This window comes from Haliaeetus leucocephalus, unplaced genomic scaffold (genome assembly GCF_000737465.1).
Source record: "Haliaeetus leucocephalus isolate CR32 unplaced genomic scaffold, Haliaeetus_leucocephalus-4.0 Scaffold866, whole genome shotgun sequence".
NCBI lineage: Eukaryota > Metazoa > Chordata > Aves > Accipitriformes > Accipitridae > Haliaeetus > Haliaeetus leucocephalus.
Window position 1 is genome coordinate 4,906,142 of NW_010973302.1, and position 12,280 is coordinate 4,918,421.

The 12,280-nt window shown below is 39.5% G+C and overlaps 1 protein-coding gene across 1 annotated transcript in view; it reads left to right on the forward strand.

The window, feature by feature from the left end:
* MALT1 (MALT1 paracaspase) overlaps positions 1–12,280 on the forward strand; it is a 37,359-nt gene that overhangs the window by 327 nt on the left and 24,752 nt on the right. Inside the window, exons 2-4 of the mRNA XM_010583090.1 lie at positions 1,716–1,882; positions 7,310–7,431; positions 8,559–8,709. Coding sequence (XP_010581392.1) covers positions 1,716–1,882; positions 7,310–7,431; positions 8,559–8,709 — 440 coding nt within the window. The remainder of the gene's footprint in view (positions 1–1,715; positions 1,883–7,309; positions 7,432–8,558; positions 8,710–12,280) is intronic.

Below are 12,280 nucleotides of genomic sequence, written 5' to 3' on the forward strand. Positions count from 1 at the left end.
GGCGGGGAAGCCGCGGGGCTCAGGTGGCGCAGCCCCGGGCGGAGCGGCCGGGCGTCTCGGCAAAGCGAAGGCTGAGGCCGTGGTGCCGCCGCGGGGTCGGGGGCTGGGGAGGCGCCGGCCCCAGGGTCCCTCCCGGAGCCTTCTTCCCTGAGGCCGCGCTCTAGCTCGGCCGTCGCTGAGAGCACACGGGATCGTGAGCGACGCGGCCGACGAGTGGTATCGGTCTCGAAGTCAGCGGAGGGGCAGCGAGGGTGAAGCAGGTGTGGGTTCGTCTTTGCTTGCCAGCTCCTCGGTAAGTTTGTGCTCGAGCGAAGAACAGCAGCTGAATGCTGCAGTTGTTTCGTTGCTGCCTCTGCCTGAGTTGCCCAGCCTGTGGTGGCTGTACCGTCCCTCTCCGCGAACCCATACCTCATTCATACAAAGGAAGGGAGTATCCCCTAACCGAAGCTGGGGCAGGTAGGATTGAGGACGTGTAGCCCATCTCTAGGAGATGTTTGCTTAGTCTCACATGAGGGCTTCCAGCGGAGAAGTAACAGAGTGCAAGCAGTGTGGTTTTTTGCTTTGCCACCTTTGTGGTTGGAAAGCATCCCCTTGTACCTCACCTGACTCTCCTCAGCACGGATGCAGCCAACTACTTGCCCTAGACAGGGAACACGAAAAATGTTGGTTGGCTGTTCCCTGTAGCTCATCTTGCCTATATTAGGGTAAATGCATTCATTTTCTTCAACTCTTTCTTCCTAGGTCACATTCTCTAGATTGCTTCTTGATCATTTTACTTCCTGTTGCTTTTCAAGATTTTGTTTAGAGGGTAATATCTCAAAAAAATGAGGCATTTCAAGTGCAGCGCTGAATGTATGTTATGAAGATGTGTCCTTTCTCTATTACAACTGTATTAATATAGGGAAACAGAACCTGAGGGCTACAGTGTGACCCCTCTGTAGGGCCTGTTGCTATGTTTGTCTCTGTATCACCCAGTAAAATACTATGAAAGTCTACGTGATGAGCAAAAATATCTTGCCTCCAGGTTTGCATGGCACTGTGATTTAATGAAAGAAACACCGATGAATCTTTTTAGTGGGAATACATCAACTTGTGTTCCCTTTCCATAGCTGTATTCATTTCCTTATTATCTGTGTTATTTTAATCTGCTGTGATTGAAAGTGCATGAAGACGTAACACCAAAATTTAAAACTATGCATGTTTATACCTTGAGATGAACTTACTGGAGCAGTTAACTGCACTGTAGCAGTAGATGTGTGTATCAGTTAAGCTGCAGCAGTCACTTGTTTTAACAACTACTCTGAAAATCAAAGTCTTCCTGGACTTTCAAGTTAGATTCTGACTCACTCTTTACTGCTTCTGAATTAGGCACATGAAGATGAAAGATGTTGTACTTGTTTTTCTGCTGAGACTTTAAATAGTAAAAATTAGAGGATTTCTTAATACATTTGGTCAGAATTGTTAGGTACAAGCATCTCTTGTTTTCTAGCATGCAAGTCACTATTACCACTTTCTATCTGTGGAGGTGTCACTGTATAACCTCAGAACTCCTGAAACTTGAAGAAAATACTGAAAATATGTCCAAATCAGCTAGGAATTTCCCATCTCTATTTTTTTGTTTTAATCTGTTTGCTGACAAGTGATTTTTAACTCTGCTCCTTTCTGAGGAAAGAGTACTAAGGTCTATGCCATGTCTTTCTCATATTATTTTGTAGCCCTCTGGATTTAGAACAGTGTTCCCTCAAAGTGCTGGAGCCAGAAGGAAGTCCCAGCTGGAGTCTCCTGAAACTACTGGGAGATCGCGGTTGCACTGTGGTGGAGCTTGTGGAGTTTTTGCAGGCCCTGGAGCATACAGAGGCTCTCCAGTGTCTCAGCCATTCAGGTCAGTTCTAGTTTGTGCTTTCATTGCACCTGTGTGTTTTACACTGGGAACACTGAAGTATTCATTTTCTTCAAAGAGTAAAAACATTTTTAGTGTTTGAATTCTAGTAATTGGTATTTGTATGATGATTACCATAGTAATTGGCTCATATGATTTGGAGATTAAAAGTAAGGCAAATAGATAAGCAGGCTTAATGCAGTATTGTTGTAGACTTGGACTTGGCTGCATGGATATGACAGGTGCTGTCATTCCCTCTGCTGATTTGGATTCTGTATCAAGCTGTGCCTTTGGGAGATGCTTATAGAACTGAAATGGTTGAGTTAGAAAGACAAGTAGTGTTGCCAGCCACTTGTTCGGGCTACAGGTTTCATTAACTGCATTTCATAGCTTACCCTAATTGAAGGGGAAGGGTCCAATTAGTGCCAATTGTGGTCCATATTGGATGCAGTCCAACTTGCTAACTGGACAGAAAAACAGACTAACTTAGGATAGAACTAGATGATTTTCTACTAACACGTTCAGCTTGCTGCTTCACAAAAAGTCTAGGAAGTGGGGCAGTGCAAAGGGAATGCATGTGTAAGACCATGTAGACCAAGTGCTTCTTGCTATAGTACAAAACCAGGTCCCTTTTTTATGTCCTCCTTCTTCAGGATGTGAAATTCAGCCTACTAGGAAGTTACAAAAGCTTCTCTTCAGAGCGGGAAGTGGAAATTAGACTAGCAAGCTTCTTTCCATACTGATAGCTGTCCTGTTTTTTTGGACAGTGTGAAAAAAGAAACCATGGGCTGAGAACCATTGTTAGGACAACCTTGGAATTTTTCAAGTAAACTACAGTAATGCTTTGCAGCCGTTTCATCTAGTTAAGGCTGCTGCTTCTTACTGTACTAGGAGGACTACGTTGTGTTGAATGAGGTGTGATTGAGTTACACGATAGCTGAAGTATACCACTGTAGGCTTGGCGAGTAGAGGGGAATTGGTGTTATATCAGTGTGAGCGGATTGCGCTTATAGGGGCAAGAGTTGAGGTGGAGGCATAGGCGGTAGTATGCTGTCCTGCACTATGAATGCTTGCTCCTTTTTGTTGTTCTCCATATGGTGGTTACTTGGGGAGTATTGAAAACAAGAATGGTCCTGGTTCACATTTGTGCTGCAGGGTGTCTGCACTGAGCCAAAGTGTTGTGCTTGCTTGATCTCCAATCATCTCGAGTATCACCACTGTTGAACTGAGCGTTTGTGTGTGGCTGGCTGTCAGTCAGGTTACATTTTGAAATATGTAATGAAGACTAAATCCTGGGTAAAACAGGAACTTGCTACTAGCAGAATTGTGAGATAGTGGTATCGATTAGGGAACTGGATAGATAGCTTATATATCCTTGTATGGAGCAGAACAAGCCAATAAGTAGACTTCTGTCAAGACCCCTTGGAACTGCAGAGGTGGTCTTGTTATAAATGAGTCTCTTGCAGAACAGTATGATCTGTGATAGAAAGGTTTCACCGTCCTCTAAGGAGGACTGGGTAGCTTCAGAGAGACTGAGAAACTGGAACCAAGAGAAGCCAAAGTGAAGAGTATTTGAAGAAATTTTAAGTCAAAAAGAATTTTAAACTATTTAAAAAGAAGTGGTAGGCCTTGATATTTGCAGTGAGTTTATTTAAATGTTCAGGGGTGGTTGATACTTGAAGTCAAAGTACAAATTCCTAACTGCCCGTTTGTTCTCATACACCAAAAAGAGCTTAAGTGTTGCTCAAGTTCCTTTAGGAATTGGATTGTTTAATGTAAGACCTCTATAGCTGTCATCCTGGTTTGTTAGACTGTTTTCTATCAGCTTAGTTGATGTAGTTAAAAAGACACAAACCTTTATGAGCCTATGAATGTACTCGTTAATGGGTGTACAGTTCTGATGCTGCTTAGTGGTCTGTTTTGGCAGTGATACTACTTCAGGACCTTTATGGCAGAGATCTATTGTTACAAGTTGGGGCGTTGCTTTGTTTGCAGCAATATAAAGGATCTCGGAGAATCATGGACTCTGAGAATCAAGTTCCAGACCTTGTTTGTATCTCAGAGTTTAGAGACTTGCCTGTCACATTGGATTAACTCCATGAAAGATCTTCTTCCTATAAAGACACAAAATAGTAGTAATAATAGTAATAATGACTTTAAAACTTCTCCTTTTTGGTCATGAGAAAGCCTAGGCATCTTGTTCCTTGCATCATCTCTCTATCTCTTTTCTTCCCTTTATTTATTTTGTCATGTTGTGAACTTGCTGGAAATGAATGAAATGCAGTGAGCTTTCTCCCAGGCTAAGTAGGAAAAAGGCTTATTAAGTGATTTGTGGTGTTACAGTCTAGTCCTTGTGCAACCTCACTGACTTACGTCGATTGAAACAAGAGCAAAGAGGTGTTTTGCCTCTCCAGGCAGGTCTCTTACTGCAGCAGTTTAGGCACTTCAATCTGAATGTGAGTAATTGAGGCTGAGTTTCCAGAAATGACTGAAAATGTTTACCAGCGTGTAAGCTAAGAACGTAACAGTTGGATTATAGTTAAGATTGTAAGTACTTCATTTGCACTGCATGTTTCAAAGTCTGGTAACCATAAATGTAAGTTTGCCATCCTCAATGGTAAAACTTTCCTTTTTCCAAGGAAAATTAAAGAAGTATTTGTGTATTTTTGTAATCATTCAGAAAATTGAGCCAGAAGGTTTTCTTTTTGAACCATTAAATTCTGTGATGCTTGCAGGAAGTAGTTGTGTAGTGTTGAATGAATCGCAGGAAAATAAATGGAACTGTGAAGAAATTATGAATCAGATTTCTTGGAACTTGTTTGTAATGCTTCTAAGGAGTGCAAAATACTAATCTTCAGAGAATTTTTTTCTCAACTACTTTCTTAAGAGATGTTAGTGATGCAAATCAGGAGAGATTTAAAAAAAAAAGTGGAAGTCTTTGGAAAGAGCAAGTCTTCTTAATTTTTCTGTCCTTTAAATTGAAATAATATAATTCCTGTTTGTCTTGGTTAGTGTTAGGTGATTGTGATGCTTGAAAACTGTACTTAACGCACTCCCCTTAACTATGAAAAACAGCAGAGGAAGTCTTAAATGAGGAACTGAGGTAGTGATATTCAGGGCTAGGGTATAAAGGGAAGTTATTTTAGAGAAAGAAAGGTAGGGAATTTTCAAGTCCTGTAGCTACTTTGGAGTAGCTGCCTGTGTGATCAACTATTTCAGAATAAGACTGTGTGTGGAGGAAGTTAATATAGCTCACTTCCCTGCTAGACAAAGATTATGTGATTTCCAAATGTTGTATTGTCTCTGTTTCAGTCTGTTGGCCACATGGGTTTCTGCTCAGGTTTCAGCCCATTGATCAAATTGTTATGGTTTCTTTCCTCAAACATTCTCTGTTAGGAAAAAGTTCTGATGCGTGGCTAAACTGTTATTCATGAGGCAGGGCGGGGGGGGGGGGGGGGGGGAGAAAAAAAAAAAAACTCCTGGCAGAGTGTAGTAAGAAGGCTTATAGCAAATGATAATCTTGAGTCTTGTACCAGGATATTTGTGATCTCTTTGCAGCTACTTTTTTTACACAGTGTCTGGTTTACTCTATACTGTTCTGTAAGATTATTCCCCCAGCAATCTGGACTACTGCTTCTGTACCAGACTACACTTTCAGCTTCTGCAATGTGTTTTCATTAAGCTGTAAAGAAGAAACTACGTTCTCCCAAAACAGGGAAATTAGACTGACTCTAAAAAAAAAAAAAGAAAGTTTTAGTATGTATAACTGTTCTGTATCTGATTGTTCATTTCTGAGTGTATTGAAAAGGTGATGAAGTGCCTCTGTACCATTCACTATTTCTGTGCTTTTTCTGTAACTAGTTGTACTGGCCGTAGCTAGGATAGAATTAATTTTCTTCATAGCAGCTCATATGGCGCTGTGTTTTAGATTTTTGACCAAATCAGTACTAATAACACACCGATGTTCTAGCTTTTGCTGAACAGTGTTTGCACAGCATCAAAGCCTTCTCTGTTTCTCACTCTGCCACCCCAGTGAATAGATTAGGAGTGTGCAGTAGACTGGGAGGGGACACAATTGGACAGATGACCCAAACTAACCAAAGAGATATTCCCTACCATGTAACATCATGCTCAGCAATAAAAGGGAAAAGAGGGAGTTTTGGAGGGCCTAGTCATCTTTTGCTTAGGAACTGGCTGGACATCGATCAGTCTACTGACAGGAAGTGGTGAGTGATTGCCTTTGCATCACTTGTTTTGTTTTCTTTCCTATTCTTCCACTTATCCTTCACTTATTAAACAATTATTATTGTTGGTTGTTGGTTAGTTTTATTTTGGCCTCCAAGTTTTCTTGTTTTTATTATTACTTTCCCTCTTCCCCCATCGCACTGGGGGTAAGGGACTGTGTGGTGCTTATCTGCCCACTGGGGTTAACCCACAACACTAGTATTGTAACAACTAGTCATTAATGTGTAGTATTGCTTGTGGTCCCACAGGAGTTGTTAAATGCATTTTACCATCCATAGCAAATAATGCTTTAAACTAATGATTTTTTTGATGGCTTATCAGCTCAGTGTGGCTGAACACCTTGGTCATCGGTCCATGTGTTTTTTTGACAGCAATGTGAGGTTAAACTTTCTGTTCTGCAGTTGACTTCTCCCCCTGCTCCTCTTCTTCTGGTGACCTTGGTTATACCAGTGGATCTGTTTTTGGGGTCATGCTGTAACAAGATCTCTGGAATGGTCTAGGTTAAGAAAATAACTGGATCATATCAGACTGGTGTCAGAATTTCACACATGCTATTTCCTGGCAGTTAAAATTTGACATGGAAAGTTTTACCTTGCATATTGGGAAAAAAAAAACCTAGCCCTGCGTTCTACAGGAGTTGAAGGCATAAAGCTGAAACCAATGTTTCAGCTAATAAGATTGCATGAGGAATAGTAGAAAAACGCGCTATGTTGTAGTTGACTCTTACTGTTTTGATCCATCCCTCAGGCTGTGCGTAATCTTAGGCTGAAGATTAACAGCTCAAAGAAATTGTTGGGAATGAGCAAACACTTAAAACTTGGGAATACCTTTCCTAGAAGCATTCTGTGATGCCATTGGAAGTATTATTTGCTTTAGTGAGAAGAGAGCAAGAGGGACTGAAGTATCCAAAAATTAAAATGTCTGAATGATCTACTTTGAATCCTCAATAAACTCTGTAGAGTACTGATCAATTTGAGCATGGATTTTGTGTAATGGAAGACAATTTTGAATGTCTTAAAGTCATATAACTACTTGGAACTGTGCGTATACACAGTACAAACAAATTATTTTCAAGTACATTTAATGACAGAAACTTTCTTTGCTCAAAGGACAATTTAAATGCAAATTTAAATTGTGGAATTGTATTTCTTAATAACTTTCCTTTGTGTAAATTCTTTTTTAAAGGTATAAAGATTGTTGTACAGCCAGATTCTCAAGCAGTGCTCTCTGGTCAGGTCGTCAAGCTATGTTGTTGGGCAACAGGACACCCATTTGTGCATTACCAGTGGTTCAAGCAGGAAAAAGAGGTAGTAGTTGATACAGAATATAGGTGTTTTAAATGCTGAAAATAATAGGTAATGATTTTGGATGATTTTTTTTTTAAGACTGTTACTCTTATTTACAGTGAGAGAAGCTTGCTATGTGTACTAATAAAAATAGGGGTTTAAGAAATGCTGCATAATGACCCTATCAATGTGCTAAAACAATAAGGTGGTTCTTTATATTCAGACGACTTAATCCTTGGAGGCTAATCTTGGAATGTGACAGTAAGGTAACTGTAAGTTTAGTTGTCTCTCATCCTACCAAGAAGTTTAACACAGGCCACTGAGAAACTGCCACAGTGGAACAAATGCCAATCACTGTTGGGTTGGACATATGGAAACTGGTTTTCTGAGAATGGACAGTTGAAGGCCTGAATTCAGTAGTGCCACAGGCTTCTCCAGTGAAATACTGGAATGCATGTGAGCTGGTATCTCTGGAATTTGAATGGCAGCACTTAACGCCCATATTTCTGGTCCTGGTTATCTTTCTACAAGATGAATGCACTTTTTTCTTAATGTTATTTTATTGTAAGTACTATTTTTAAAAATGCAGTAAGTTTATGGTATTTTAATTGCTGTTAGGACTGAAATTTTTAACTCATTTCCTATACCTTTCTAGAAGTTTATCTAGATCATCCAAAACATGGCTTAAAAAATATGATTACAGTAATTTCCTGTTCATTGCAGTTAAAATATACATGTAGCAAAAAATTATTTTTCTGTGAAAGAATACTACAATTTCCTGGTCATAGTTGAATATATCTTAAGACTAGAGCTGAATGTAATACACATGCTGGTTGGAGTAGTGCTTAAGAAATTATTCCAAGTTATTTGTGGAAAAAGGTAAAAAATTATTAATTTCAGGAAGAGCTTTTCAACTGGCTTAAAAGCTCAGAATTGTTGTAAATAGAGGCATATGAATTATTCTTGGAAGAAAGCCTGTCTCTGAGCTACTAAATACATAGAACAAGACTTTCTCATCTGAAAGTTTCAAGTAAATGAAGGAGTTGAGGCTGGTGTTATGAACATTGAAATAAATACTCTAATGTTTGATCCTGGTTTAGAATAAATCAATCTAAATTTAAATATTTCTTGGTTCACCTGTAATTCAGGTTCCCCATGGTAATTCTCCAGAGCTGGTTTTGAATCCGGTGAATGTAGACGATTCTGGCTTTTACATCTGTCGAGTGAACAGTGAATCTTCCTTTGTGTTCAGTCGGTGGGCACGACTTGAAGTTTGTGATCTCCAGGGTACGTCTCATGGTGAGTGGCAAAAACATTGTCTTCTGAAAGTCTGTCTTCCTGCTTGTTAGAGGAACTTGGGTCCCTGTTGCTGTCTTGGACAGATATGAAAGAGTGCTGATGAAAAATGTGGTATCCAGTCATTGGGCTCTTGTGCTGGTCACAAAAACAGAAGAGAAATGAAGTTCCGCAGTGGTGGATAAGAACAGACAGATGGAAGACATACACAGTCTCAGATCCTTTTAATTCTTAGAGGGTTCTTGGACCAAAGAAGCAGTTCTTTAACTCTCTTGTTGTTTACCTGTTTATCTCTTGTAACTTGCTAGTGACTGGACGCACAAAGTCTATTCTGAATGTCTGCCACATGGGCTTTGGCATAATAGTCAGGACTGTTTGTTTCCCCTTTATCTGTGTGCTGGCAGTCTGAGAAGATAGGTACTTGGGTAAAGGAGAATCTAATGAGGTTCTCTGCCTTCCTAGAAAGAAGTCCTACCTTACCTAGAAGGTCAAAACAGTAAACTTCAGAAAAGCACATGCGTGCTGGAGGCCTGGACACGTTAGAAAACCTGTGGAATGGAAAGAGGGTTAACTGCAATCTGAGGAAACAGGACTGAGGTCTGGAATAAGGTTTGGCAGGGAACGAAGTGATAGATCTCCCTTCCAGTCACTTTTTCAGATCATAATACGCTATAGACATGTACCAATCAGGAAAGATAAATTGGTCAAAGCCCAGCACGTTCATTCTTTGCCAGAACATCTGGGGAAAAGAGAAACTGGTGCTCCATGGCTATGTATGTTGCAGAATATGTTTGCTAATGCAATCTTTTCAACTTCATATAATCAACTCAGATAGCAGTGAAGACGACATGCCAATAATTTACTGAAATAAACCTATGAGAGGAAGAAACACATGAGTTAAACTGAGTCTCTCTGGTGTGAATTGCATCTTCATGGATTTTATAAATGATCAGGTAACAGTCAAATGTGTGTTACCTGCGTAAGAAAAGCCATAGTAATTCAACTGTACCAATGTAAGTCCATATGAATTTATGGCACTGGCTTGAAGATACCTCTGCTTCAGTGATGGGTTAATCTCCATCTGCTGCATACATGATGAAAGTATGGAAGTGGCAGAAGTGTGAGAAGAATGGAATAATAGCAGAAAGCAAGTAAGATTAAATAGCTGTCTTCTCAACAGTATCCAGCTAGTACTGGAATTTGTTACTGGAACATAAAGAAAATCTTGGAAATTTATTTCTTGGATCTAGTATATTAATACTATGCATTTATTTCCAGTTTCCTGAGGTTACTGGAGTGGCGTCTTTTTATTTTCTGGTGTGTGTAGGTTTTTTCATTTTGTTTTGTTTTGGGTTTTTTTGGTGTTTGTTTTTTTTTTTTTTTACAGAATAGTCAGTTGCATTAAATAGGCATTGACTCATGCACTAAGTCTACCATTTATAAACTTTCTAATTAAATAGCTTGGACTTGCTTGCTATTGGCCCAAAGATGAGTGAGATAGAAATCAACTGCACTGCCTTCAGACTGTGAAGAGTACTTATTTTGTCTTATGTCACAAGTCAAAGGTGTTTTCCACTTGCATCCCACATATAAAAATGATTCATGTCAGGAAAAGAGATAGAGAGAACCGACCTTCCAGTAAAAGATCAAAAGCTACTGCGATGTCATTTGAGATGACCTTTTTACATCTTGATCTCGAACATACTCTTGGTCGCTTTTCTAAGCAATTATTTCTTCTGCTTTTCCTTTGCTCCTATTTCAGGTTCTATTCAGTTAGAAACCTGCAGTTTTAGATCTTGATGAGTGTACCAGGAAGCCAAGATTAATCACCTTGTAATGACTACTTTTAAGAAAAAATTGAGAAAAACTGCAGTATATTGTTTCACACTTGTGGCAAAAGTTTTGGTGACTAAAGGGCAGCAGGTATCCACAGCCTAGTGCCTTGCTTTATGTTCCATGACTCTTGGCCAACCAGGAACCATAATGGAAGTGAATTTTAGAATGTTTAGATCTTGGTGATGGGTAGAAGGATGAGGGGCAGGATGGATTGCTCTTTCCTGTAACTTTCCCTCTTAGGGTCCTTACAAAGAAACCTAAAAGGGCTATGTAGTGCTTGCATTGAATAAATGCTTTCCATCTTCTGCAACATTTGGCCTGGGATTATTGGTGTTTCAGTTGAACTACAGGACACTGACAGTACTGTTTCTGCAAATGTTGACTAGGTATGAAATCTTCTATTTCAGCTGCTGGCTGTCTTTTTTTCCTTTTCCTTTTTCCCTTGGTTGCTTTCTTTTTTCAGATACTTTTTTCCTCCTCTCTTTTCATTGCTTTCTGTTTGATGAGAGCTTGACCATTCTCCATTCTGTAAAAGCTGTCTTTCACAGCTGTCTTGTGAGCTTGTGATGAGTGAAGCAGCCAGACACAATTCTGAAAGATACTGGTACAGGCTAATTAGCGTATTTTGTGAGTGGTACAACAGGCTATACCAACAAGGGCATGTAAATGAGATGGCAGGTAAGGGGTCCCACTGGAGACAGAAGCCATGTTATCTTTCAATCTTATGTTCTCTTTCACTATCTGTAACTTCTGTGGTCCTTGTCTTAAAAGCTAATCCTGTCTAATTTGACTACAACAGCAGTTCATTTCCTTATCTTGCTTCTGTCTTCCTGCCCTAAAGGGAATTCAGTTCTTTACATTTGTTGAAAGATCCTGATATCAAACTGGGACATTGAGAGGGAGGGAAGGGGAGAGAAGGTTCTGTAAACAGCTGAGTGAAAGGGAGTGAAGTTTATTTTGACACAGAAAAATCTTTTCTATGATAAAACTTATAGAAAACAAAGCTTTTTGTAAGAAAAAAAACAAACCAACAAAGCAATACCATTATAGAAGTTGATAGAGAACACAGGAAGCCAGGGTCTCTGTATTTGAAATGGCATACAGCAGTGGTCATAGAACAGAATATTTGCTCAGGTATCTGTCAGTCTTTTTACCAGTATCAAGTCTGCATTAGGAAATACAGCTTTCTTTTAAAAATGCTAGTCAACATGATCATAAATATGAAACACCTGTTTGTAAAATCTCTGAAGTACAAATTTATAATGCGCCAAGAAGCTCAGACACTAGTAGAACAGAGAGATATACATATCATTGTCTCCCTTTATTTTACTATGCAAAAGAAAATGTCATCACCCCCTAATTGTCAGTCATGAATAGCTCTGATGACAAAGCACGTGTCTACATACGTAGCCTAAAAGTAAAGATGAGTGACCTTGCAGCTGAGATAAAAGATCACTGGTGTGACCTTTACAAGTAGGTCTGGGCTTGCTGTAGTATGTGTCAGTTAATCGAACTGTTCAGTACACAGAGATCAGAAACCTTTTCAGTGGAGGACTCTGGTATGTGTAGTGGATGTTTTAAAAATTAATTTCAACATTTTGTTTTAATAAATTTTATCATATATAGAAACTTACATCAGCTGGACAAGTATTTAATGCATTTAGGGTTTTCTGAAAAGGTCTTTGCCAAAGACATTTCTATATGGGGACATGTCAGCAGTTGGTGTTTGTTAAACGTT